General features: G+C 44.9%; 1 protein-coding gene across 2 annotated transcripts in view; it reads left to right on the top strand.

The window, feature by feature from the left end:
- The first annotated feature begins 6,708 nt into the window (after positions 1–6,708).
- The window catches only part of LOC121281377 (E3 ubiquitin/ISG15 ligase TRIM25-like), a 33,774-nt gene continuing 16,508 nt past the window's right edge, over positions 6,709–23,974 (top strand). Inside the window, exons 1-3 of one of the 2 annotated variants that reach the window (XM_041194318.1) lie at positions 6,709–7,328; positions 15,694–15,789; positions 16,827–17,057. In XM_041194318.1, coding sequence (XP_041050252.1) covers positions 6,774–7,328; positions 15,694–15,789; positions 16,827–17,057 — 882 coding nt within the window. In that variant the 5' untranslated portion in view covers positions 6,709–6,773. The remainder of the gene's footprint in view (positions 7,329–15,693; positions 15,790–16,826; positions 17,058–23,974) is intronic. The other variant, XM_041194319.1, reaches the window with a different exon arrangement.

Genomic DNA, 23,974 nt, shown 5'->3' with positions numbered 1-23,974 from the left:
TAAAGAGCAGGTTGTCTTTGGAACTGACACCCTGGAACCTATACCAAAGGACATTAATCTAAAAGTTGATGCAACAATACAGTGCACGGACAATGATACCACAATACGTGAGTTTGCACCTCCTGTTTTGACTACACTCCTTCCGATCGGAGTTGATTGGGAGCAACTGATAAAAGAAACACGCAACATAATTCACAAATGGAAAACCATTGAACAGAAGATTCGGACTGATCAAGACTAGCTATTAAAGGAGAACACTGTTGTGTCACAAATTTGGAATCGGGGTATAAATATAAAGGTACATCCATGGCTGAAAATTCTCTCCCATGTCCTGGTTATTATTCAGGCCTTGATAATTGTTATCCTGATTATGTTAGCCTGCCAGCTTAGAGGAAGGATCAACAAGTGGGAAAAGGACAAGTATAGAAGGGAAATGGCACTATTGGGAAGGGACTAAGGGGATTGTGCTACAAAGCACAAAAGAGGGGACTGAGAAAGAAAAATCACCTAAAGGGTTAAATTATAAAGGGAAGCAAGAACAGAAAAATAAGCCTGGACATGTGAAATGACCTGAGATCAAAGGTTAGGCAAAGAGTAGATAAAAAGGATAAATGACACAATAAACACAAACAGATGTTGTCTCATGGAATGAATAGTACATTGTTAGAAGAGATAAGGGATGATCAAGAAACTGTATGGGTAAGCAAAATCAATTAGCTAATATTGATATAATTATAAGAGAATAAAGAAGGGCAAGTTAATAAGATCACTCAAGTTAATAAGATCACTGTGTAAATATGCTGGAGTCATGTAATTGTACTGTATAAATACTGCTTGTTGAACACTGTAACTTCGAGCAGATCTAGATGATCTCTCCCAATGGCCATTGTACGGTTCAGCGCTTAATAAATTGTACTCTTTCCTGAAGTAACCTGCATTTGCTGCATTTATTCTTTGACAACAGTCACTCTCACCTCACCTCGGGAGTTCAGCTCTTTTGTCCATGGTTCAACCAAGACTATAATTATGACAGGAGCTGAATGGCCCTGGCAGAACCCAAACTGGGCATCAGCGAGCAAGTTATTGCAAAGCAAGTGCCACTTGATAGCACTGTTGATGACCCCTTCCATTACTTTTCTGATGATCGAGAGTAGACTGATGGGGTAGTAATTGGCTGGGTTGCATTTTGTGTACAGGACTTACCTGGGCAATTTTCCACATAGCTGGCTAGATGTTGTAGCTGTACTGGAACAGCTTGACTAGGGGTGCGGCAAGTTCTGGAGCGCAAGTCTTCAGCATTGTGACCGGAATATTGTCAGGGCCCGTAGCCTTTGCAGTATCCAGTGCTTTCAGCCGTTCCTTGATATCATGTGGAGTGAATTGAATTGGCTGAAGACTGGCATCTGTGATGCTGGGGACCTCTGGAGGAGGCCAAGATGGATCATCCACTTGGTGTTTCTGGCTGAAGATTGTAGCAAATGCTTCAACCTTATCTTTTGCACTATTGTGCTGGGCTCCTCCATCATTGAGGATGGGGGTATTTGTAGAGCCCCCTCCTCCATGGAGTTGTTTAATTGTCCGCCACTATTCACGGCTGGAAGTGGCAGGACTGCAGAGCTAAGATCTGATTCATTGGTTGTGGAATCGCTTAGCTCTGTCTATCACTTGCTGCTTATGCTGTTTGACATGCAAGTAGTCCTGTGTTACAGCTTCATCAGGTTGACATCTCATTTTTAGGTATGCCTGGTGCTGCTCCTGGCATGCCCTCCTCCACTCTTCATTGAACCAGGGTTGATTCCCTGGTTTGATGGTCATGGTATAATGGGGGATATGCTGGGCCATGAGGTTACAGACTGTGTGCGAGTACAATTCTGCTGCTGCTGATGGCCCACAATGCCTCATGGATGCCCAGTCTTGAGTTGTCAGATCTGTTCTAAATCTATCCTATTTAGCATGGTGGTAGTGCCACACAACACGATGGAGGGTATCCTCAATGTGAAGGAGGCACTTCATCTCCACAAGGACTGTGCGGCGGTCACTCCTACCGAAACTGTCAAGGACAGATGAATCTGCAGCACGTCGTTGGTGAGGATGAGGTCAAGTATGTTTTTCCCTCTTGTTGGTTCCCTCACCACCTGCTACAGACCCCGCCAACTCAGTCATTAGTGGTGCTACTGAGACTCTTGTGGTGATGCATATTGAAGTCCCCCACCCAGAGTATATTCTGCGCCCTTGCCACCCTCAGTGCTTCCTTCATGTGGTGTTCAACATGGAGGAGCACTAATTCATCAGCTGAGGGAAGGCGGTACATGGTAATCTGCAGGAGGTTTCCTTGTCAATGTTTGACCTGATGCCATTAGAGTAGATAGGGTGAAACTGTTTCCACTGGTGGAAAGATTGAGAACGCATGGGCACAGATTTGAAGTAATTTGCAAAAAAAGCAAAAACCATATAAGAAAAAATATTTGTATGCAGTCTTTGATTATGGTCAGGAATGCACTGCCTGAGAGTTTGGTGGAGGCAGGTTCAATCAAGGCATTCAAAGGGAACTAGACTGTTATTTGAAAAGGAACAATGTGCAGTGCTGTGGGGAGAAGGTGGGAGAATGGCACTAAGTAAACTACTTATCCAGTTTGTACTGAAGGTCTCTTAGAGAATAGGCCCCAAGGTAGCCTGTTACTGCTGTAGTTCCCCAGGTCAAAGGGAGCATCACCCATTCAGATGGACAGCTGTTCTTCATGTTGGTTGTGGACGAGTTAACCAGAGTGGGATAGTGTAGGCATCTTCCTGCAACTAGTAGCCAGAGTTGTCCCAATTTGCTCATCGCAGTGGAAAGTGCCCTTTTGGTCTGGTGGGCAAGCCTGTTCTTTTTGAAGTTCAATTCATTGAGGCATTTGACTTGGCTCAGTGATAGCACTCTCATCCCTGACCAAAAGGTTGTGAGGTCAAGTCCCACTCCAGAGACTTGGGTACATATCCGAGGTGGACACTCCAGTGCAGTACAGAGGGAGTACTGCCCTGTTAGAGGTACCATCTTTCAGATGAGATGTTAAACTGAAGCTCTATCTGCCTTCTCAGGCAGACATGAAGGATTTCACATCACTGTCCAAAAAAGAGCACGGCAGCTTTTCCCGGTGTTCAAGCGAATGCTTATCCCTCGACTAATATCATTAAAGCAAATTACATGATTACTTTCACATTGCTGTTTGAGGGAACTTGCTTTGTGCAAATTAGCTGCTCCATTCCCTTACATTACAACAGTGACTACACTTCAAAAGTACTTCATTATCTGTGAAGCAGTTTTTGCTGACCTGAGGTTGTGAGAGACTATAAAACGCATTGGGCAGAATTTTACATCTCGTGGGCGGGCGCACGCTTGACCCAATCAGGCATAAAATCGCATGAGAAGGCGTCGGACGAGTGTCCCGACGTCATCCTACGCATGTGCGATATTTCAGTCGGCAGGCATGTGCAGAAGTCGGAAGTGCATCCACCGACAATTAAGAGGGCAATTAAGCTCATTAAGGGAGCAATTAACTCCAATTTTTCATGGTCTGTCCAACCGGTTGGTGGACAGGCAAATTTTGCATTTTTCATGAAACCTCAACCAAGGGCGGGATGAGGTTTCCGTTATTAAATAAAATTAAAATAAAAATCTATGGACAGCATTTTTATGATCTATATGTTCAGATGCCTGATGCTTGGACATTTTTTTCCTGATTTTCAAAACTTTATTTCATGGTTTTCGGGTCTGCAGCTTCCTGAGGCAGCTATCTGTCTTCAGGGAGCTTTCTTTCAGCACTCACCCATGCCCGCGGAAACGTCATCGCCCGCCCTCCTTCCACCCCCACCATGGCAGCGCTGAGCTTTTCACACACATTTCATGCTGGCTGGCTGTTAATTGGTCAGTCTGCATGAAATCGTGGTCAGTAGTCTGTTTCCTGACCGCTCCCGGGCCTGCCGATCACACCTGCCCGACGAGCTGAAAATTCAGGCCATTCATTTTCTTACACAGGAACAGGTAGTGACTCAATCTGGACAGCAGGTTGTGGTGTTCCAGAAACCTGATTCAGTTCAGCCATTCACCTTATTATAAGCCTTCCTGCTTTCTTTTTAAGTGTGTTTAAATTAATCATTTTCCTGCCACAGTTCAGCATTAATCCCTTAAGCATAGTATTCATAATTCACAATTTTATCTTTAAAAAGGCGGATGTGATAATTGGGCTTGTGACAGATTCATTGGGCCTGATATTCACAGGGCTACATAATTACCACTATATTACCTTCAAGAGGAAGAGGAGGCAGGGAAGAAACATCGTGGACCCCGTGTAACTGAAAACACTGTGAGACATAAGATTGTGAGAAACAATTCCCCCATAAAATAGACCCAATATTCCCCACCATTACATCCACTCCCCATCACAATATCCACATGGCCAACATCCATCTGACTGAATGGCATGTTTATATGGTGTAAATTCTATGTAATTCCATTCATTCCACGTGATATCAAGAAACAGCTGAAGGCACTGGCTATGGACCCTGGCAACATTGCAGCAATAGTACTGAAGACTTGTGCTCCAGAACTTGCCAAGCCCCTAGCCAAGTTGTTCCAGTACTGCTACAACACTGGTATCTACCAGCAATGTGGAAAACTGCCCAGGTATGTCCTGTACACAGAAGCAAGACAAAATCAAACCAGGCTAGTTACTACCCCGTCAGTCTACTCTCCATCGTCTACAAAGTGATGGAAGGTGTCATTGACAGTGCTATCTTGTAGCACAAACACAGTAATAACCTGCTTACTGACACCCAGTTTGGGTTCTGACAGAGCCACTCAGCTCCTGACCTCATTACAGCCTTGGTTCATCTATGGCAAAAGAGCTGAATCCCCGAGGTGAGGTGAGAGTGACTGCCCTTGACATCAAGGTAGCATTTGAACGAGTGTGGCATCAGGGAGCACTAGCAAAACTGAAGTTGATAGGAATCAGGGAGGAGTCTTTCTGCTGATTGGTGTCACACCTAGCACAAAGGAAGATGGTTGTCCGTTATCTTAGCCCTAGGACATCACTGCAGGAGTTCCCTGGCCCAACCATCTTCAGCTGCTTCATCAATAACCTTCCCTCCATCATCAAGTCAGAAGCGATGATGTTCACTGATGATTGCACAATGTTTAGTAACATGACGACTCCTCAGATACTGAAGTATGCAGCCTCAGTCTGTATCCATATTGTCATGGAAACCTGGTTTATGTCAGAAAATGTTTTTTGAATCAATGGCTGGATACCCTGAATTGATTTTTATTCACAAAGAGTCTAAAACTGCATTTCAGTGACTTGAGCTCGCAGCCATAGATGGCTACACAATTTGCATGATTATACCTTTCACATTCCAACGCCCTTGAAATGGAGTCTACCTGTCTGCAAAAACCCACCAAAGATAATGACTTGAGGGGAATGTGTATGAAGCACATCCCTATCCCACTAGCACAGCTTCCAAACATTCATCTTGGTACTCAAAATTATGGAGACAAATATTTGGACATAACCACTTGGCCAATAGGACCCTGGCTGAGGGTGGAGAATGTGACCCATTTTGATTCCTCGTCCCTTTGTGAGCTCCTACAGTCTTGCACATTTGCCCTCGGCTTCAAATTTCCTGCCCGCTCCTCTGTCCCATTTCTCCACCGTGAGACCCAATTGCTGACATATAATGAGCAGACTGAGTTCTTAAGTGTGATGTCATCCACTTTGAATCAAAGAATGATTGATCAGTACATTTTCTAAATGGTGAGAAGTTTAGAACTGTGGAGGAGCAGAGAGATTTAGGGGTTCATGTGCAGAATTCAATGAATGCTAGTGAATAAAATATAATTTAAAAGCATAATGCAACATGTAGTGTATTGAAAACTGCCTTGTGCATTTTATCCACATAAGGTTACCACACACAAGTACCAGCAAATGGAGTCTGGAAAAGGAAATAAAAGGGTTCCGTTTTTAACAGCATGTATTGTTCTGATTCTGAATGCTTCTTACTGAATATTACTGTTTCTTCCCAAGAACAATGCTGGCCTTTATTTCAGGGGCAGGAAGCCAAAGGGGTGGAAATACTCAAAGTGAGTCTGCCCAGAACTGAATACAGCACTTGAGGTGGGACTGACTAGAACTGGACACAGTCCTCAGAGTGAGTCTGACCAGAACCCTGTACAATTAATCATGAAATCCTCTGACTGTATTCTCCTGTTTTGGGTTTGTACTCCAACATTAATTTGTCTTTGTTGCAGCTCTGTGTAGTTTATATACATTTTGTGTTGCGCTTACTGAGCTTGTAGCCTCTGTTGCTTTGCTTTTTTACATCTCTCCTTGCCCCTCTAAACCTTTTAACTTTTTCTGCATATTTCTCTATTTCTGTCGGAAAGTTCCTTCCCCTTCCTCTCTGCAGGATTTGTAAAGGTTATTTTTCCTCTTTTGTCAGTTTTAATTTATTTGTTAAACCATTTTTTGTTTGGTCTGAGGTGATTAGTGTTCAATTCATTTAATGAACCCAGCTTGCTGAATTCTGGTAACATATTATGAAATTACAATCTTGCTTTTCTGAATTTGGCCCTGAACTGCTACTCCCAACCTGAAAGGGTTAATCTACAGCCAGAGAGAATTATAAAAGTGAAACTAACATTCTCATTCCCTGCACTGAGTGTTTATAAGGATTTTACTTCCTGCTTTGGTTCCTCAGTCTCTCAGGTGCTGTGTGAAACCTCTTCAGCTGCTGTAACAATGGATCCTGAAGGTTTAAAAGATGAATTAATCTGTGCTGTGTGTCTGCAGGTGTACCAGGATCCTGTAATTTTGCCCTGTCAACACAGTTTCTGTTTGAAATGTATTGAAAGAGTTTGGGTCCACACAGCAGGCCCAGGAAGGTTTGAGTGTCCTCAGTGTCGCTGTAGATTCGACCCCAGGCCCAGTCTGAAGAGAAACTTCACTCTGTGTGATATAGTGGAAAAATATAACCACTCACAGCCTCCTGCTGGTCATGTCATGTGTGATTACTGTGATAGCAATCCAAACCCAGCTGTGAAGACTTGTCTGAAATGTGAAATATCTCTTTGCTCCCTTCATTTAAAGCCACATTTACAGAACAAGGCTTTCAGTGGACATACTCTCATTGAACCTGTGTCTGACCTTACAGACAGGCAGTGTCCTGACCATAAGGATCCCCTAATCTTCTATTGTAAAGATGATGCAAAGTGTGTGTGTGTTTCCTGTGCAATAATAGGGAAACATAAATCCCACACACTGCTGAGCCTGAATGAGGCACAAGCTGCAATTAAGGTGAGTGAACAATTCTTGATATTAAATACAGTGAAGGAGAGTTTTCTTGTTAATGACCAACATTAATTGGAACTAATTGCAGACAGTGCTGATTTAATCCTGTGTTTTCTTTCTGGCCTGTGTCAGGCTTTACAGCTGTTTATTTTTGGTCAGTCATATTTATTCCCCTTCCTCTTACAGTCTGTCTGAGAGAACAGGTTGGGCACAATGGGGTGGGGTGGGGGGGGGGGGGGGGGGGGGGGGGGTGGGGAGTGAGGTTGGCGCAGTGTGACTGCCCCTCACCCACACTCAGCCGCTCCTGGGGAGAGCACTGTAAAGCTCAATTATTCACTGTGGGCACCTGTGAGAACTGGCATGTGGCTGTAGAGCAGAGCATATTGTAACTCTGTGCACTGGGGGATTCTGCCTTCTGAGCAGCAGGGAGAGGCTCATCTCCAGTGGGGAGTGTGAGAGACACCCATGGAGAGGGAGAGGCTCAAGAGGCTGGGAGAAAAACCTGTTCCTCACAAGAGGGAATTGCTGTTTGAGAAATGTTGGTGTGTCTGAGTTTGTCTCCCTTTCCCCTTAGCTAATTTCTGGAAATGGAGGGAAGCTGAGTGCTTCGTCTACAGTTCAGGTTTTGGTTGGGGCTTCTCTAGGGTTGGCTATTTACCCTAAGAATACAACTATGGGCTGTGTGAAAACCATTCTTATTTATTTACAGGTAGATATGTACATCTCAGTGCTTTAGACTAGGTGCTACATGTGCACCAGATCTCAGTTATTTAACCAGGTGATGCTGCATCATAGTTACATCAGTATTGGGTGCTCCTGATGTTAACCCTTTAACACTGAGTCCATGTGAAAATGCAGCCTATGGTGTGTCATGTAAAATGAAAATGTGTGTGTGTGTGTGTGGTCACTCAGTTTATACAGGGAAGGGAGGATTTTGTTACTGAAAGCCACAGATAGGAATACTTATGCCCAGATCCAGGCACTGAAACCCCAAGATTTACAGGGAGGAATGGGGAGACCTGTCAGCAGCCTTGACATCTGGAAAAGCCAGGAATGCAGACGTTCATTTGGATTTAACAGCAGGACCTGATTAGGATTCTTCTACTGTTTCCCAGCCAGCCAGACTGAGACGCTGAGCATTGCTGGGTGGGAAATCCTGCAGTACAAGGCAGGAGCCAGGGAACAGCGGGGATGGTCCCGGTCAATCAAAGATCAGAGCTTGGCAGGTTCGGGAAAAGGAATTGTAGCATGGCAGAGAGATGGTGAATGGGGAGAGGTGGTGGGTTGGAGGCAGATGGCAGAAGGGAGGAGAGAAACAGTGGGGGGAGAGAGAGATGGTGATGGGAGGTTGGGTAATAGATCCAAAATGCAGCAACAGAGAGGAGAGAGATGGTACATAGAAAACCAGGGTGAAGAAACAACTGCCGAACAAAGAATAGTGCCGAAAAAGTAGCAATACAATCAGTTGAAACAAGCAAGAACCATTAGACAATTAATTGGATAATTACCATTGTAACCATTCACTCTGTAACCCAATCCTCTTGGGAATGACAGAATGTTAACGTGTTCAACTCATTTAAATGAAAAGTCTTGTTTCCTCACCTTGTCAGAAACACACCCAAGGATCTGAGACAGAAGGAAAAAGCAGTAAAAACTGGGAAATGAGAATGTTCTTCCGAACTGGTCTTGTATACGTTAAAATGGAACACCAGTAAAACTGGGAAATAAGAGTCCTGGTCCGAACTGTTTTTGCCTTTTGAGGCACTCGACCACATTAAATCTCCCAAAATTTTGGAGACAGTACATTAAGTTGAGATTAATTTCTTGCATTGAATTAGTTTTCTCAGACATCAACTGTATTCACATTCTCCAATAATAAACATATCGATTCCAGTTACATTGAACATTAACTCCTTATCCACCACACCTCTGTTATGGGTGTGAATATTTAAATGTCAATTTTTATTTGACAATTTAGAGTGTTCACAAGATTTACAGAACTAGCTGTCTGTGTGACTTGTCACAGTAAACCAGTGTTCATAATTTCAGAATTTGATCAGATTCTCGGTCTGTAGCCTCAGGTCAGTTAGTCTAATTCAATTCAGACCCAGAAACAGAGGAACTCAATCACTCAAAACAACACCTCTGTACACGTGTATAGGATAGCATGCGCTTACATATAACCAGTAGAATGCACCATCTTCCTCTTGCTCTCCAGCATATTTCATTATAAAGTACTGAAAATTACTGAGGAAAAAATAGCTTTTGAAGGACAAATGAAGTTTGAAATTTTTATCACATCCTGAATGTTGACAAAACCGAGGCATACAAAAGGGATTAAAACTGCTGACTATAACAGGGAGTGGAGCCTCTGAAAAGTGAACAATTACAGATGTTTTTTAAATTAACAGTACACTGAAAACAAAAGAAATCCTGTCTTTTGCTCTCATTTCAGTTTATCTCTATTTCTAATGTTTGTTAATTTCTCTTTCACTACCGCTGAAAACTCTCCTCTGACTTCGTCATTGGAGGGTGTAATGACCAAGAGTAAGGGGGGAGTAGGGTGGCTTCTGCACCCTCTTTACCTCTTTTCTGATCACCAATTGTCTGATTATCTTTTCCAACCCCCCGACATCATCCTAATGTTCCTGATTCCATATCCATGGTAGCCATTTAGAGCTTGCTCTGCAGCCTATTTTTACACTCCAGTAATATATTTGAAGATCAACAGTCACATTGACTCTATGTCCCTTTTTTATACTTTCTGGATGTGTTTGTTTAATCCTCTGTATCTCATTTTATATCTCATCCCCCTTCCTGACTCAGACAGGGATGGTGTTCCGCAGTAATAAAAACAGAAAGTGCTGGAAAAACTCAGCAGGTCTGGCTGCGTCTGTGGAGAGTGAAACAGAGTTAATGTTTTGAGTCCAATATGATTCTTCTTCTGAACTGGCTTCTAACTCTGCTGAGTTTTTCTAGCACTTTCTGCTTTTATTTCAGATCACCAACAGCCGCAGGATTTTGCTTTTATTATTATGGTGTCCCACAGGGTCAGGCTGTACCCAGTAATTTCTCCCGGGCACCACTCTTCAGCAGTAATACTGTGGCAGGCTTGTCAGTCATGTCAGTGTCAGCATCCAGAAAGGAAATACACACCTGAGAATCCGTACAGTGAAGCTACGCTGGGTCAACTCCTGCGATGAGCCATGATCGTATTGAGTGATGGAGCAGACTTGAGGGATCATATAGCTGACTGTGCTCCTATTTCTTAGGTTCTTCTAGGAAGTGTGAAAAGTCCTCGAACTTCTTTGATGCTAAGAGTGAGATTCATTCAGCTTCCTCTGTCGTTTCCCTGCCTTCCCCTTGCTCACCAAAGCAGATCTCCCCCAATTTTCTCCCCTGCTCCAGCTCTGAATTGTCATCTCTCTATAATTTTTCTCCCAACACTCCTCATGCCCTTTGTGTGCTCATCTTGAGATCCACATTCCTTGATCTTATTCCTGCTAAGCCAGTAACCACCTAACATCCCTTCCACATTCTCGCTGGTATTGGAAATATTTCTCTCTCCACTGGGACCATTCCAGTCACTTTCAAATCTGCCATTATCAGCCCCTTCTAGAAAAACACAGCCTCACCCCTCGATCCTTGCTAACTACCAGTCCATCATAACTTCTCTTTCCTCTCCACTTGTCCGTGTTGTCACCTCCCAAATCCGTGTCCACCTTTCCTGCAACTCTATGTTTGACACTCTCAAATCAGGTTCCTGCCTCTGCCACAGCAACTAAACAGTCACAATGACATCCTATGTGACTGTACCCCGGTGCACTTTCACTCCTCATCCTTCTTGACCTGTCTGCAACCTTTGACACAGTTGACCACATCATTCCTCTCCAATGTGTGCCCCCTGTCGAGTGGGACTGCCCTCACCTGGTTCCACTCTTACCTATCCAGTCATAGCCAAAGAATTTTTTGCAATAGCTTCACCTCCGATTCCCACAATGTTACCTTTGGAATCCCCCATGGATCTATCCTTTCCTCCCTCCTATTTCTCATTTACAAGCTGCTCTCAGCCACATCAGTTTACACATGTACGCTGACGACACCAAGCTCTACCTCACCACCACCTCTCTCCTTCCCTCCACTGTCTCATGGATTTATTAAACTGCTTGTTTGACATCCAGCAAGATGCAGCAGCTATGGAGAAAGAAACAGAGTTATTGGGCTTGATTTTAGGGGAGCCGTAGTTAGGAGGGAGCACGTTGATACTCGGTCCCCCTGCATCAATTAAACAGCCGGCTGTCCATTAGCTGAGTTGAGGCATGAATGGAAACCTTTCTGGAACAGGGAATCATGCCTCTGACAGCTGCTAGCCTATTAGAGGCCAGCAGGTCTTCAATACTTTGGGAGGATGAGGAGGTGTCTCTTGCTGGATTGGGACTTGATTAAGTGGTGGGGGTCTCACCAGGGCCAAATTGGCAGACCCCAACAAGTGGGGAGCTGGGCGAGAGAGATTGGGGAGGTGTTGGGGTTTGAGGGGCCAGGACTGAGGGGAACCAGTTTCCTGAGTTGATTTGAACTTCTGTAATTAAGTCAGCAGCGTTTCACTGGCATTCACTGTCCAGTGGTGGCTATCTCTTCTCCATACATTTGCATCACATGAATACTGATTAAAGCCAAACATTTTCGAGAATAAGTCAGCCGGGCATGGAAATCTCATGTCTCCTGCACCAGCCGATGTTCCGATTTGAGTTGAGCTGTTGTCTGTGGTTAGCACAGTGGTACAGAGGAGAAGCCTCACATACCTGGAAAGGGAGATGGAGTCATAATGGTGCATGGTCAGGCACCATGATGGGTGTTGTGGGGGTCAGGGCGTCTGGTTCACCAGAGCTGAAAGGGCAGGGTCAGTCCTGTCCAACGTTGTGTCTCGTTGTCCAAAGGAAGCAGCTGTACTACACGGGGAAGGTCTACATTCACAGAGGGGAGATCAAGCTTGATGGAGGGCAGGTCCAGCTTGATGGAGGGCAGGTCAAGGCTGACTGAGGTCAAATCGAGAGATCCTGAGGGCAGGTCAAGGGTGATAGAGAGAGACTTCTAGGGTGACAGCAGGCAGGGTGGGGGTGAGCCGGGAAGGGAGGTGGGCTGAAGATGAAAGAAGGAAAGTCGAGTGTCATTGTGACTGGTTGATGGTGGGAGGCTGAAGGATGATTGTTGAAAGGCAATGAGTGATGCACGGAGAGTCGAGGGCATTAAGCGGAAGCTCGAGAGTGGGAAAGAGAGGGTGGAAGTGGATTGTTGAGAGCTCCAGGCTCACAGTTGGAGTGTCTGTGGATATCTCAGTGAATAGGGGTTAAGCTAGCTGAAACCAGATTCAGGTGGGAGGAGGATATTGTGGGATTGAAGAGTCCTCGGTGTGGCACGTGGGTGTCTCAGGCATTCTGATTGGTCAGCTGCAACTGTTAATGGGGATAAAGGTCATATACACAGAGCTGCTAAAAGCTTTGCCTGCTTTCTTTATGCAGTCTACTTTTTGGATTCACAATGGGTCCCATACACTCAGTAGTTTTGCAACCTCAGGCAGAGGAGAGAGGATTTGCCGTAGGAGAGCTGTGGCCAAACAAGAACAGAAGCCACAAGCCAATCAAGATGCTTCACCAGAGGGTGAGGCTTGTCAGGAGGCAAGAAACCAGGGATGCCAGTTTCGTCATCAGGCATTGGCACACTGACGCATGTTCAGAATGGATACAAACTATCATCAGATGTCTGTGAGGCAATGCCAGAGACATCTGAGACTATCCAGGGAGGCAGTCACTGACCTCTGTGCACTCCTTCAACAAGACCAACAGCTCCATGGAATGAGAGGGACCCAATGCTGGTTGCCTTCAAGGTGTCCATGGTGTTGAATTTCCATCCCCTCTGATCATTCCTGGTGTCCACAGGGGACATGAGTGACATTTCTCAGACTGCCACACCCAGACCTAGTTCACTACAGATATTGATAGCCAGGCCGCAAGAGCAATGAGCTTCAGGGCTATCGTGTGGTTTCAGTCAGGTGCAAGGGTCATTGAATGCACTCATGGCCATGAGAGATCCCTGGGAATTGCCAGCTGCACATGTGAATCACAAGGAGTTTCATGCTTTTAACATTCAAATATCTGCAAACACAGAAAAATATCCTGCAGGTCTATGCTCAATTCCCTGCGAGTTCCCATGACTCCTACATCTTATTATCAGGTCCCAGAGCTATTCAAAGCCCCTGCCCAAGTGCTAGGTTGGATCCTGGCTGATAAAGGCTTTCCCTGAGGACGTCGCTCATGAAACCAGTGCGTCATCCCACAGTCACAAGGAGGAGTGGAACAATGAAGCTGATGGTTCAATCGGAGCTATCATGGAGCAGACCTTTGGCTTGCTCAAAGTGCGCTTCTGCTGTCTGGACCGGTCTGGTGGAGCACGACAGTATGTGCCAAAGAATTATCGTGGTCTGCTGTGCATTGCACAATGTTGCATTGTAACAAGGAGAGGGTTTGGCAAGTGAAGACATGGAGGAGATGCACTCAACAGATAAGCATGAAGGTGATGAACCTGAGGAAGAGCACAGTAATGTCACGGCACACTTCCAAGATGCCAGGAACAAGAAGAGGCGTGCTAGGGCTGCCAGAGACAACCTCCACGAGGATTTTCCTGTCTTGCCACTAGCAGGCATCGCCACGGGCAGGACATGAAAGTTTGGAGAGCAGTCAAAAGTCTGGGGATCTCCTACGCATGTTTAGGGTCACATTCCTCAGCCTCACCAACTGGAGGCACTGGGGTCACTGGCGGGGGAAATGAGGTGTGGCTGACACAAACTCTTCTCCCTCTCAGTGCGTGATGGCACCTTCCTGTCTCACTGAGCAGAAGGGCACCTGGAGGGAGGTCCAGGTGCCCCAACCCCCTCTCCCCTAACAACTGCTGTAGAGAGCCCAGGGGCAGAGTGATGGAATGCAGGTCACAGCGCATTTTAGTTCTGCTGGACCTGGCTGTCCTCTCCATGACAGTTACCATCCTCCACAGATGAAGCCACGTGGTCACCTCCTAGAGGCATGGCAGAACTGTTGCCTTGGATGGACTCCTCCACCATCCATACAAGGCTGCGCATAGACTCTGTCATCTCTGCCAGATGTTCTCTACCTGTCCCTGCATCCCCAGCAGGCTTCTTGGCTGGACAGCACCCAATGCCAGGAGACCAAGGCCTGTCGTCAGCCTGGGAATCAGTATGGACCTGGTCCCCGACAGATCTCCCAACATCAGAGACTTCAAATGTCACAGCCTCCCTCAGCTGCTGCCAGTTTTGTATCATGTGCTCATCAGATTGTGTCTAAATCTAAACGATTTGACTACCAGTGCGCTGTTGGAGAGTGCATTCTCTGGATCTTGTTGTTGTTCTTCTTCAGAGGTGGAGTCTTTCCTGAAGGCTAGGGGCTGTGGGTTAGGCTCCGGATTGCAATGACTTGCAGTGGAGAACACAAGGAAAGACAAGGTTTAACACATTCTATGAGCATATCACAGTTCTACACATCTCCTGTGTGCCCATGTCTCGACACCAGGTTGGAGGCATTCTCACTCTGCTGCCTTGCCACTCCTGCCTCACTGTCTGCAATGGCACGGCCACCCTGCTCACTGGCAAGCTTCACAGTCTCCTTCTCAGCTGTGTCAGGATCTTCATCTCTGGTACACCTTCACCTATCTTGGCCCTCATTATGCACTAACTTCTCCTTTATTGACAAAGGGGAGAGTTATCTCACTAGGCACCTTGCCATCTTGTCTACATGCACTCCATGCCATGTACTGGCCCGTCACTTTTAACTGGTATCCAATCATGTTCTGCATCCACTTACAGTATTTATTCACCAAGCAAAACTGTCACATGCTGTGGCCCCCCAAGCACAATGAAGCAGAGCACGCATTCTCCACTCGGACCCGCTCTCCACTCACACAGATTGCTTGATGCCCTCATTGCCCCATGATGTAAAGCCACCAAGCCACTTATTCTGCCAGATCAGAGGAGATTATTGATCCATTTGTGGCTCTGGACCCAGGAGTGATTATGCTGCTCACCACCACTACAATCTCCATTGAGGCGTCCTTGGTCTGACGGGAGGGTCTCCTGTTGCCAACATTTGGGAAGAGCACTTCTCCTGTCCCGGAGGAGAACCTGCAGGGACGTATTGCTAAACCAAGGGGCCACTGATTGTCTGGTGACAGACACTGTTGCTGGGCGGGGAGTGATAGGAGTCCCGGGAGATGAATCCAATGAAGAAGGATGGAGTTTTATTCTGTTAAAAATGTTTTTTAAAGCAGGTTGTTATTTTTAAACACTTATGATATGTTTTTACAGGAAGAATTAGAGACAGAAATCAAGAAGCTTCAGGAAGTCCAGCAGAATTGTTCCAGCAAACAGCGAGGCTTGGAGAGATCAGAAACTGAAGTAAAGGTAGGGAAAAGTGAGACTGGATTTTGAAAGGGTTTCTCTCCTCACTGAGTCAATGAGAACATCAGAAACAAGCCTTCCAAACTAGGCTGGTTCTGTTGAGCTGAGTCACTGATTACACTGAGTTCCTGTGTGTTTGACAGGGAGCTGCTTAATTCTACCTGCACCTCTCATGGAATTATTCCATCGCTTGGACACTGAATTTACTGAAACAGACACAGCCAGAGTTGAAGACTTGTCCTGAAGTCTGTATCATATGAACATAGAAAGGAAAAGGAAGAAAATCCCATTAGCCCCAGTGAGCCTGCTCCATGCAGACAGGGTTCAATCACACACACCACTGATCCATCCTGAATCATGTACTCACCTGGGAAAGTCAAACAGAAGAGAGAATTAAACCCCTGCAGCCAATTCAGGACAAACTACGGGAAATTCCTCCCCAGCTCCCTTTTAAAGGGTGGTAGTGACTCCATACCAACCACATGTTCAGAGAGTCTGTTCCAGAGATCGAGGACTCTGGTGTCTAACCTATCTCTGTGTCTATGGATTTTAAACACAGACCCTCTAGTCCTATCCTACTGATCCATCTCGAGTACCTCACCCAACAAGTGAGTCCAATAATCCCTCCATCATTTTCAAAACCTCCATCATGTCCCTCTCAGCCTGCCTTTCCCTAATCACCCAAGCTCTTGGAGTTGATCCTCCGAACTAAAACCATCAGACTCTGTGTCATTCTGGTCACTGTCCTCTCCAGAATCTCAATCTCTTTCACCAGGCATTGGCACCAAAACTGGAGCCAACACTCCTGATGTGGATGGACCATACCCAGTCTAAATACAGTGCTCTTTCTTTTAAACTCCAGGTAACACTGGTTAAATTATGTTTTCTCTCCCAGTAGACACCCCCCACTGCTTGTCTATCTTTAACGGATGATGGGGTAGCGATCTAAACAATCTATCCCTTCCCTGGAAAATGCCATGTGCTCAGGGTAACAGCTGTGTGGAAGGACCATTTGTAATGAGGGTTGGTTTGGGTTTCAGACACGAATCAATGAGTTGAAAGGAAAGTTATCGAAGAGCTTCTCTGAATGGAGGAGAAAACTGGAAGAAGATGAAAAATCCACATTGAAACTGATCAATGAGGAGGGGCTCCGAGCCCTCAAACAGATTAGAAGCTGTTCTGAAGCATTAAACAAGAGGATGGAACAGATTACATTTATAGATGGAGAAACCCAGACTCTGGTACAGAGGGAACCTCTCTCCTTTATTCAGGTACATCTTCAATATAAACAGTGCCATGGTTGGGTATTTTTGGATACTGATATGAGGCTGAATTGTTTGAAGATTGTTGGTATGGTTCAGTTGTCCCCCCCTCCAACTGAAAATTTTAACATTTTTGCGTTCAAGTGCACTCAATGGTGAGGGGGAAGAACAAGAGGGGAGGGGGGGAAAGGGGGGTGGGGAAGGGAGAGGGGCAAGAGGGGGAGGGGGAAAAAAGAGGGGAAAGAGAGAAGAGGGAGTGTGGGGAGGAGGGGAGAAGGGGTGATGGGAATAAGAGGGGTGTGGGGGAGGGATGGGGAGGGGAATCAGGGAGCAGAAGGAGGGATAGGGAGGAGGGGAGAAGAGGGGGTGGGGGAGGAAGGAAGAGAACTGCTGCAATCCAAGGAGTAGGGAATGGGGTGTTTTCCCACTCCTTCCAGGCTTGTCCAGCCCCAGCAGCGGCAGGACTGGAAAATCCTGCCTCCATTTCAGACACCCAGGTGAAGATTTTTCCCACAGGCTTCAGGATCTCCACGTCAGTGCTAAATAGGGGTCAGAAGCCTCTATTGTAGGGAAAGTGGTCTGTGATATTCCCTGAGTTTTTAAAACCCATTTAACCTCTTTGACCAAAATTTTGGTCATATGACCTAATACTGTCTTATGTTGGCTCACCCTACCTGAAAATTCTGACTTTTGAAAGTTTGCAGATGGGGTTTTTTGGGCGGGGGGTGGGGGGGGGGGGTGGGTGCGGGTGGAGGTGACAGAAGAAAGTTGCTTCGTGGAGGGCTAGTGAGGTAGAAAGTTGCTCTAGGGGTGGGGGGGTCGATGGGGAGAGAACTGCTGCAGTCTGGGGGAGGAAGGGTGTGGCGGGGGCAGGTTTGTGCTGCACGGGTTATAGGTTATAAAGTAAAACATAAAAATACCTCATCAAAACAGGGTGTGCTTTTGTAAACTTTGCTCATTTTTATGATGTTTGAAGCTATCGAAATTCAGAAATATGGAAGATCAATTCAGCGATCATTTTTGGTGTCCAAATGCTTAAGTGATGTTGGTGATTTTAAATGTTTGAGTGCAATGCTTTGGGACAATTGATGTCAGTTACAGTACTTGTAATGTTAAATGATAGCTAAATGATTGATTTTGAGTGTAATTGATAGCAACTGAATGCTGTTGAACACAAATGATGTCAAACTTTTCAGGCAGGGCCCTAAGCCCTTCCCTCATAGTGTTGGTGCTACCCCAGGATGGCGTGCACCGAAATGTGGGAATATCTCCCATTCCTGTGACTGACCCCACCTACTGGGTGGAATCTTCTGTTCTTGAGTATAAGTTGGGAGATGGAGGCAGAAGTGAGAGTGATTTCCACTCAGACCAGGATGGTTGGCCACATGTGATCATTACATATGCATGCACGAGAAGCTCAGCAAATCTTGCCCTTACCTCACAGACTCAAAGGTCTGAGCGCCATCTTTAAAGGACACCTGGACAGACATTCACCCACTGCAAGCCAGGAGCATCAATCAGGTTGTCGTTTCAGTGGGGGAAACCTACTGCCGATACCAGAATATTGCAGAACAGAAGATTGGCCCCATGGTTCAGAAAGTCTCCCTTCTCCAGGCCGTCCAGGAAAGGCGGGAGGATCTGTTCCCCATGGTTGGCAGCCTTCCCACCTGACCAAGGATGCCTGGACGGAGTTAGTGGTGCAGGTCAGTGCAGGTCAGCAACTCATGCCTGGCCATTTTTGAGAAGGTGTCACGGGTTCTGTGACCTGTGCCAGGTTGGGTAGAAATTTTGCCAACTGGCTCACCATGCCCAGGTATCTCTGCAGATCTGGAACAGATGATGGAGTTGGAAACTCACTGATAGCTTTTGTCTTTTTTGTGGGTCTGCCGTGATGCCTTTGCTGCTGACAATGTGGCCTAAGAATTGAGTAGAAATCTTGGAGAACTTGTATTTCTCGTTTAGTGTCAGCCCTGCTTCCTGCAAGCATTCTAGGACAGCTATGTACCTCCTGTCATGTTCTTCCACAGTCATGCTGTGGACCAAAACATCATCCATTTGATAATTGACATGCTCCAGGTCTTGCAAAATGGCTGACATCATGTGTTGAAATATCTCGGGTGCTGAGGTAATGCCGAATGTCAAGCGGTTGAAACAGAATCTGCCAAAAGGGGTGATAAACATAGCGAGCAATCTGGATTCCTCATCAAGTGGAAGTTGCCTTAAACTGCTGTTAGCATCAAGCTTTGAAAACACTGTGCTTTTGGAGAGCTTAGTCAGTCTGTCGCCCACAGGGGACTTTGGGTAGACTTCTTTCACCACTGCTTTGTTGAGTTGTGTCAGGTTGATACAGATATAGATGGACCCATTTGCCTTTGGAACTGGGACCATCCTGGGACACCATTTGGTCAACTGAGTGACAGGGGAGATGATCCTTGTTTTGGTCATCTCGTCCAGTTGTTGCTGCACTTGCTTCATGAGCAGGTGTGGTATTTTCTGTGGTGTGAACAGGCACACGTGCTTGACATCCTCTCGTAATGTAATACTGAATGCAGTCCTCAGTCACCCCAATTCAGTGAAGAGTTTGGGAAACTCTTTTTTTAAATTTGGAACTAGACCTTTGCTGGCTGACCTCATCAATTTTCTGAAGGAGGTTGATGTTGACGCCAGCCTTTCTGCTTAAAATGGAAAATTCCTGATTGAGGACTACAAATAATGTCTCCCGTATTTGTTTATCTTTTTATTGGAATGTTGCCTCCAATATACGTGACCTGGGAGCTGGATCTTGCCTACTCCATAGAGCTGTGTTGTGGGTGGCATCAGGCATTGTATCACCAGCGATGGTTCCTTGTCCGAGAGGACCATAATACTGCCTCCCGTGTCCCATTTGAAGTTGGTGAGGTGACCGTTTACTGAGATGTCCGCATACCAAAAAGAGAATCCAAGGATCCCAAGAAGCACTGTTGGGTCTCTTCCTGATGTGGTACCTCAATCTCATGGATTGTCTGAGTGTCTTAGCTTTGTAAGTATTTCCAAAAGATCCCAGGCAGTTGCAGTTGAAACAATGCTTCGAGATTGCTGGACATTGCTCTCGCCTGTGAGGTCATTTGGCTCCACAGTGTTAACATGGTCACCCACCCTCTTGTGGTCAGTTCCAAGCCTTCCTTGGCTTGGAATCTCTCTGCCCCTTTTGTTGCTTTACTAGCTGCTCAGTTGAGGTTGCTCTGTACCAGGACTTGCTTTTGTCACATAAAATGGATTGGTGCAGTTGGTGGATTTCAGATGGCCTTTTCTAGAGTCAGGTCTTCCTTGGCCTGTAGCATGTCTGAAAGGATATGGTCAGCCACTTCGACAAAAACTCTTTCCTTATGAGTTCTGACTTGAGGTCACCATAGTCACAGCTTTCAGCCAATCTGTATAGTTTGTTCATAAAAGAGTCAACGGTTTCTCCAGGCTGTTGGACATGTTTGTTGAATTTTGCTCTCTCTAAAATTTTGTTGTTTCTTACATTAAAATATGTATCAAATGATTTTGGAACTTCATCAAATTTATTTGAGGATTTGTTTATTCCTTGCCTCGCAATAATATCATTAATCGGACCTACTGAATAAAGTAATGGATTCACTTGGTCAGCTTCTATATTTTTATCTAATCCTGAAGCTATCATGTATCTTAAGAATTTTTTCTGCCAAAGTTCCCGATTTTGTGCTTTGTCTGGTCCTTGGATCAGTCCATGTTGGTCTGGTAAAGTTGATTTTTTTTAATCCATGGTTGTTGTAAAGTTCAGGTGGGTACAGCTTTAAATGGTGTGCAGGTTTTAAAGGTGGCATTGTAGTAACCGTTTTTTATCGGAAAGTCCTTCTGTGCTTGACATGTTTCAGCAAGCTCCCGTAGCAATGGTAGTCCCAACCTCTGGGGGTTTTTTTGCAATTAGTTTAATCAACGATTTGGTGCCTTCCCTGCGATATTGGAAGACTTTCGGGCATTTCACAATCGATTCCTGACTTTGGCTGAAGTTTTTAAACCTTTTGCTTCTTGTTTTTTTCTTACAACGAGCTCAGCCAGCCCTGGTGAGGCGCCAATTCTGAACTCGGGCTGGCTGCAATGCTCTCATAAAAGGGCTGCTCTGACATTTACAACACTGAAGCTTTTTAAACTAGTCCTGGCCGAGAACTGAAATTTTTGCTCAACCCTGCTGGTCCCTTGGACTCTGCACTCTGTGGGCACTGATAATGGATCTTCATGAGATCTTGTGGTGTCCTCAGCGACAAAGTGGAATTTTTTTCACTGCCTTCCCGCCTCTGATTCTGCCTTGGAGCTTCTTTCAGGTGATCTCCTTCTGTGTCTTCACTTCATGTGTTTTCAGTCGGGTCAGAATGTTGCTCCTTTAATTTTCCAGCATTGAATTGCTGCTCCAGCTTCTCTGAGGTTCTGGGTTATTCCATTAGCTGCCACCACGTTGTATGTTATATATTCGGTAGGTCTCACAAAGCGGTTCTAAGTCTTGTATGGTTTAACATTAAGTGTTTATTAATAACACATAACTATTTACATATATACTAGGTAAAGCTCAAGCAATGAGCTAACGTCATGCTTGCTTCTACACAGGTCTCTGTGCAGTCACAAATGACTTTAGTCTCAGGCCATGCGTCTCTTTACATTAAATTGTGGGCAGAACTGTGATACCACATTAACTCTTGCTATGCCAGATACCCATATCCAACAGTCATGGGGATTAAGGCTGTTGTACTTTGTTCCTGATCAGATTCCGATGACGTTGTTCTATGGATACACCATTTAATGTCTGTCATGAAATCATTTACATTTTTATCCCAGGGTGCTAAGTTAGCAGTCTGTGGAGATTGTAACATTTAAGGTACAGGGTGCTTGTTACATTGATTCCTGCCTAATACCCAGGGTGAGACTCTCTGGGAATGTTTTGATAGGTCAGCAGAACAGTTCAAGGGTCAGTGAACAACTCTTCTAGAAGCAGTCAGTTTGAGGCAGTCTGCCAACCAACAAATATTACAAAGACAAAAAGACAAAACAGGTCCCAGCTAAGTTTAAGAAAGAGCTGCGAGGAGCAGACTTTAAGTAAAGAGGGCCATTGGGGCAAAGACACTCCTTTGGAGCAGTGGTGTTCTGCTTGGCATGGCCATAGATCTGAAAGTGTGCTTGTAAACTAGTGTTGAGTGTACTCAGGAATCCAGGGTGAAGGAATCTCAGAAGGCAAGATTGAAACCCTGTGCTGTGGGCCATTGTTAAAGCCATCCAAGTGGGAGCAACTTACGGAGAGAATTCCAAGGAAAGATCTTTAAAGGTGAAGCTGGGAACACCTTGTGAGACAGAGTTTCAACGAGATCGTTTGACTTAGTATTTACTGACATCTGGGTGGGTTCTTGAGAAATCCATGGACTCTGTCTTGGCTGCATCTGTCATTTACTTTGTTGTGTGGTGGGTTCAATCTTAGTTCATTTGTTAATTCACATGTACCTCATACTTATTCTGAATGTTGAGTATAAGATATAAATTGTAAATTGTTTTATCTTTCTGAGCTTGTATAGTAAAGCTTGTTTTTGTTTGTTCAAAACCCATGGGATCTTGTGGCTTTATTCCAAAAGCACATGTCTTGAAACTTAACCTATATCTACTTTAAATAAAGTCTTATTGGTCCCTAACCTGAGCTGCCCCCATGTCCTGGGACGTGGCCATGGATCACATCATCAGTAGTGTCGTCACTGATTATCCCAACATATGGAAACAATGGAATTTACATATTAAAAAGAGTAACATATATAATGGAGAATGGGTTATGGATAAGGCATTGTGAGATCTAACAGAAGTGTGTGAAGTAGCCTTAATGAAGCCTCCAGCATTTGTGCATTAACCTGCTGTCTACAGAAACTGGAACTGGAGAAAAGTTATTTGGAATTCCACCGTCTGGGGTATTGTGTTAATTTGCTGGATCTGTTTAAAATCTAAACTCTATTTTTAGACTTTTGCCTTAAAGGGGGAAAACTGGGAGTCAGGTTAATTAGGGATTTTATGAGTTATTATAGTAGTAATTTGTTCTACGTATGTGCTTGAAATCTTCTCTTTTGTTAATAAATATTTTAATTCCGTTTTTTTTAAATCTCTACAAGTCTTAGTTATTATGATTTCTGAATTCAGAGCATACATCTCAAAATAAATATAAATTGCAAAACTGTTGTGAGAGCACAATCAAGTTTCCCTTGTGTATTGGATCCACCTGGCACACATCATCTGCCCCGTCATAACACCTCCCATCAAGGGATTGGAACCAAGATTCACTAGGCTGATTCACTAGGAAGCAATAATGTATATAATGTTATTGGAAATTATTTTAAATTGGACTTGTAGTAGGGTCTGTGTCTGTAGGTGTGAGTGTGTGTGTGTGTCTTAATTGGATTAAATCCAGCTAGTCTGGGTGTTTTGTTGTATAGTAGTTTTGAGATGTTAAACAGTAAGATAAAGAGCACATTTGCATTTTGTTGAAAAACTATTCAAAGACTGAGGGGTGACTCCGTGCACCTAGCTAGGAGACACCAAGCAATAAAGTTGGTACTATGAAAGGGGTTTTATTGTTAGAAGAGGTGGAGTTCAAAGGGCCTGGTGATATAATGAGAATTTGCATTCAAAGGGAAGGCTAGGTTTATACAGAAAGAGTTTTGTTTGTGACTCAGAGGCATGCTGCCTGTAAGCCTACAATTGTGCGAAGGAACCAAATTGAAAGGATCCTCATTTTGAATTCGTAAGATAAAATGTGCTTTACCTGGTGTCTGTTTAAGTCTATGGGTTATTGTTGCCTTGGGGAAGATTACATTGAAGTGATTAATTTGGGATTTGTTTTAATAGTTATTATGGTAGTAATTTGTAAACATGTGTATGTGTTTAAATTTGTTGTTAAA

Source organism: Carcharodon carcharias, chromosome 8, assembly GCF_017639515.1.
Source record: "Carcharodon carcharias isolate sCarCar2 chromosome 8, sCarCar2.pri, whole genome shotgun sequence".
Taxonomy (NCBI): domain Eukaryota; kingdom Metazoa; phylum Chordata; class Chondrichthyes; order Lamniformes; family Lamnidae; genus Carcharodon; species Carcharodon carcharias.
This window is presented reverse-complemented; position numbering and strand designations above follow the sequence as displayed.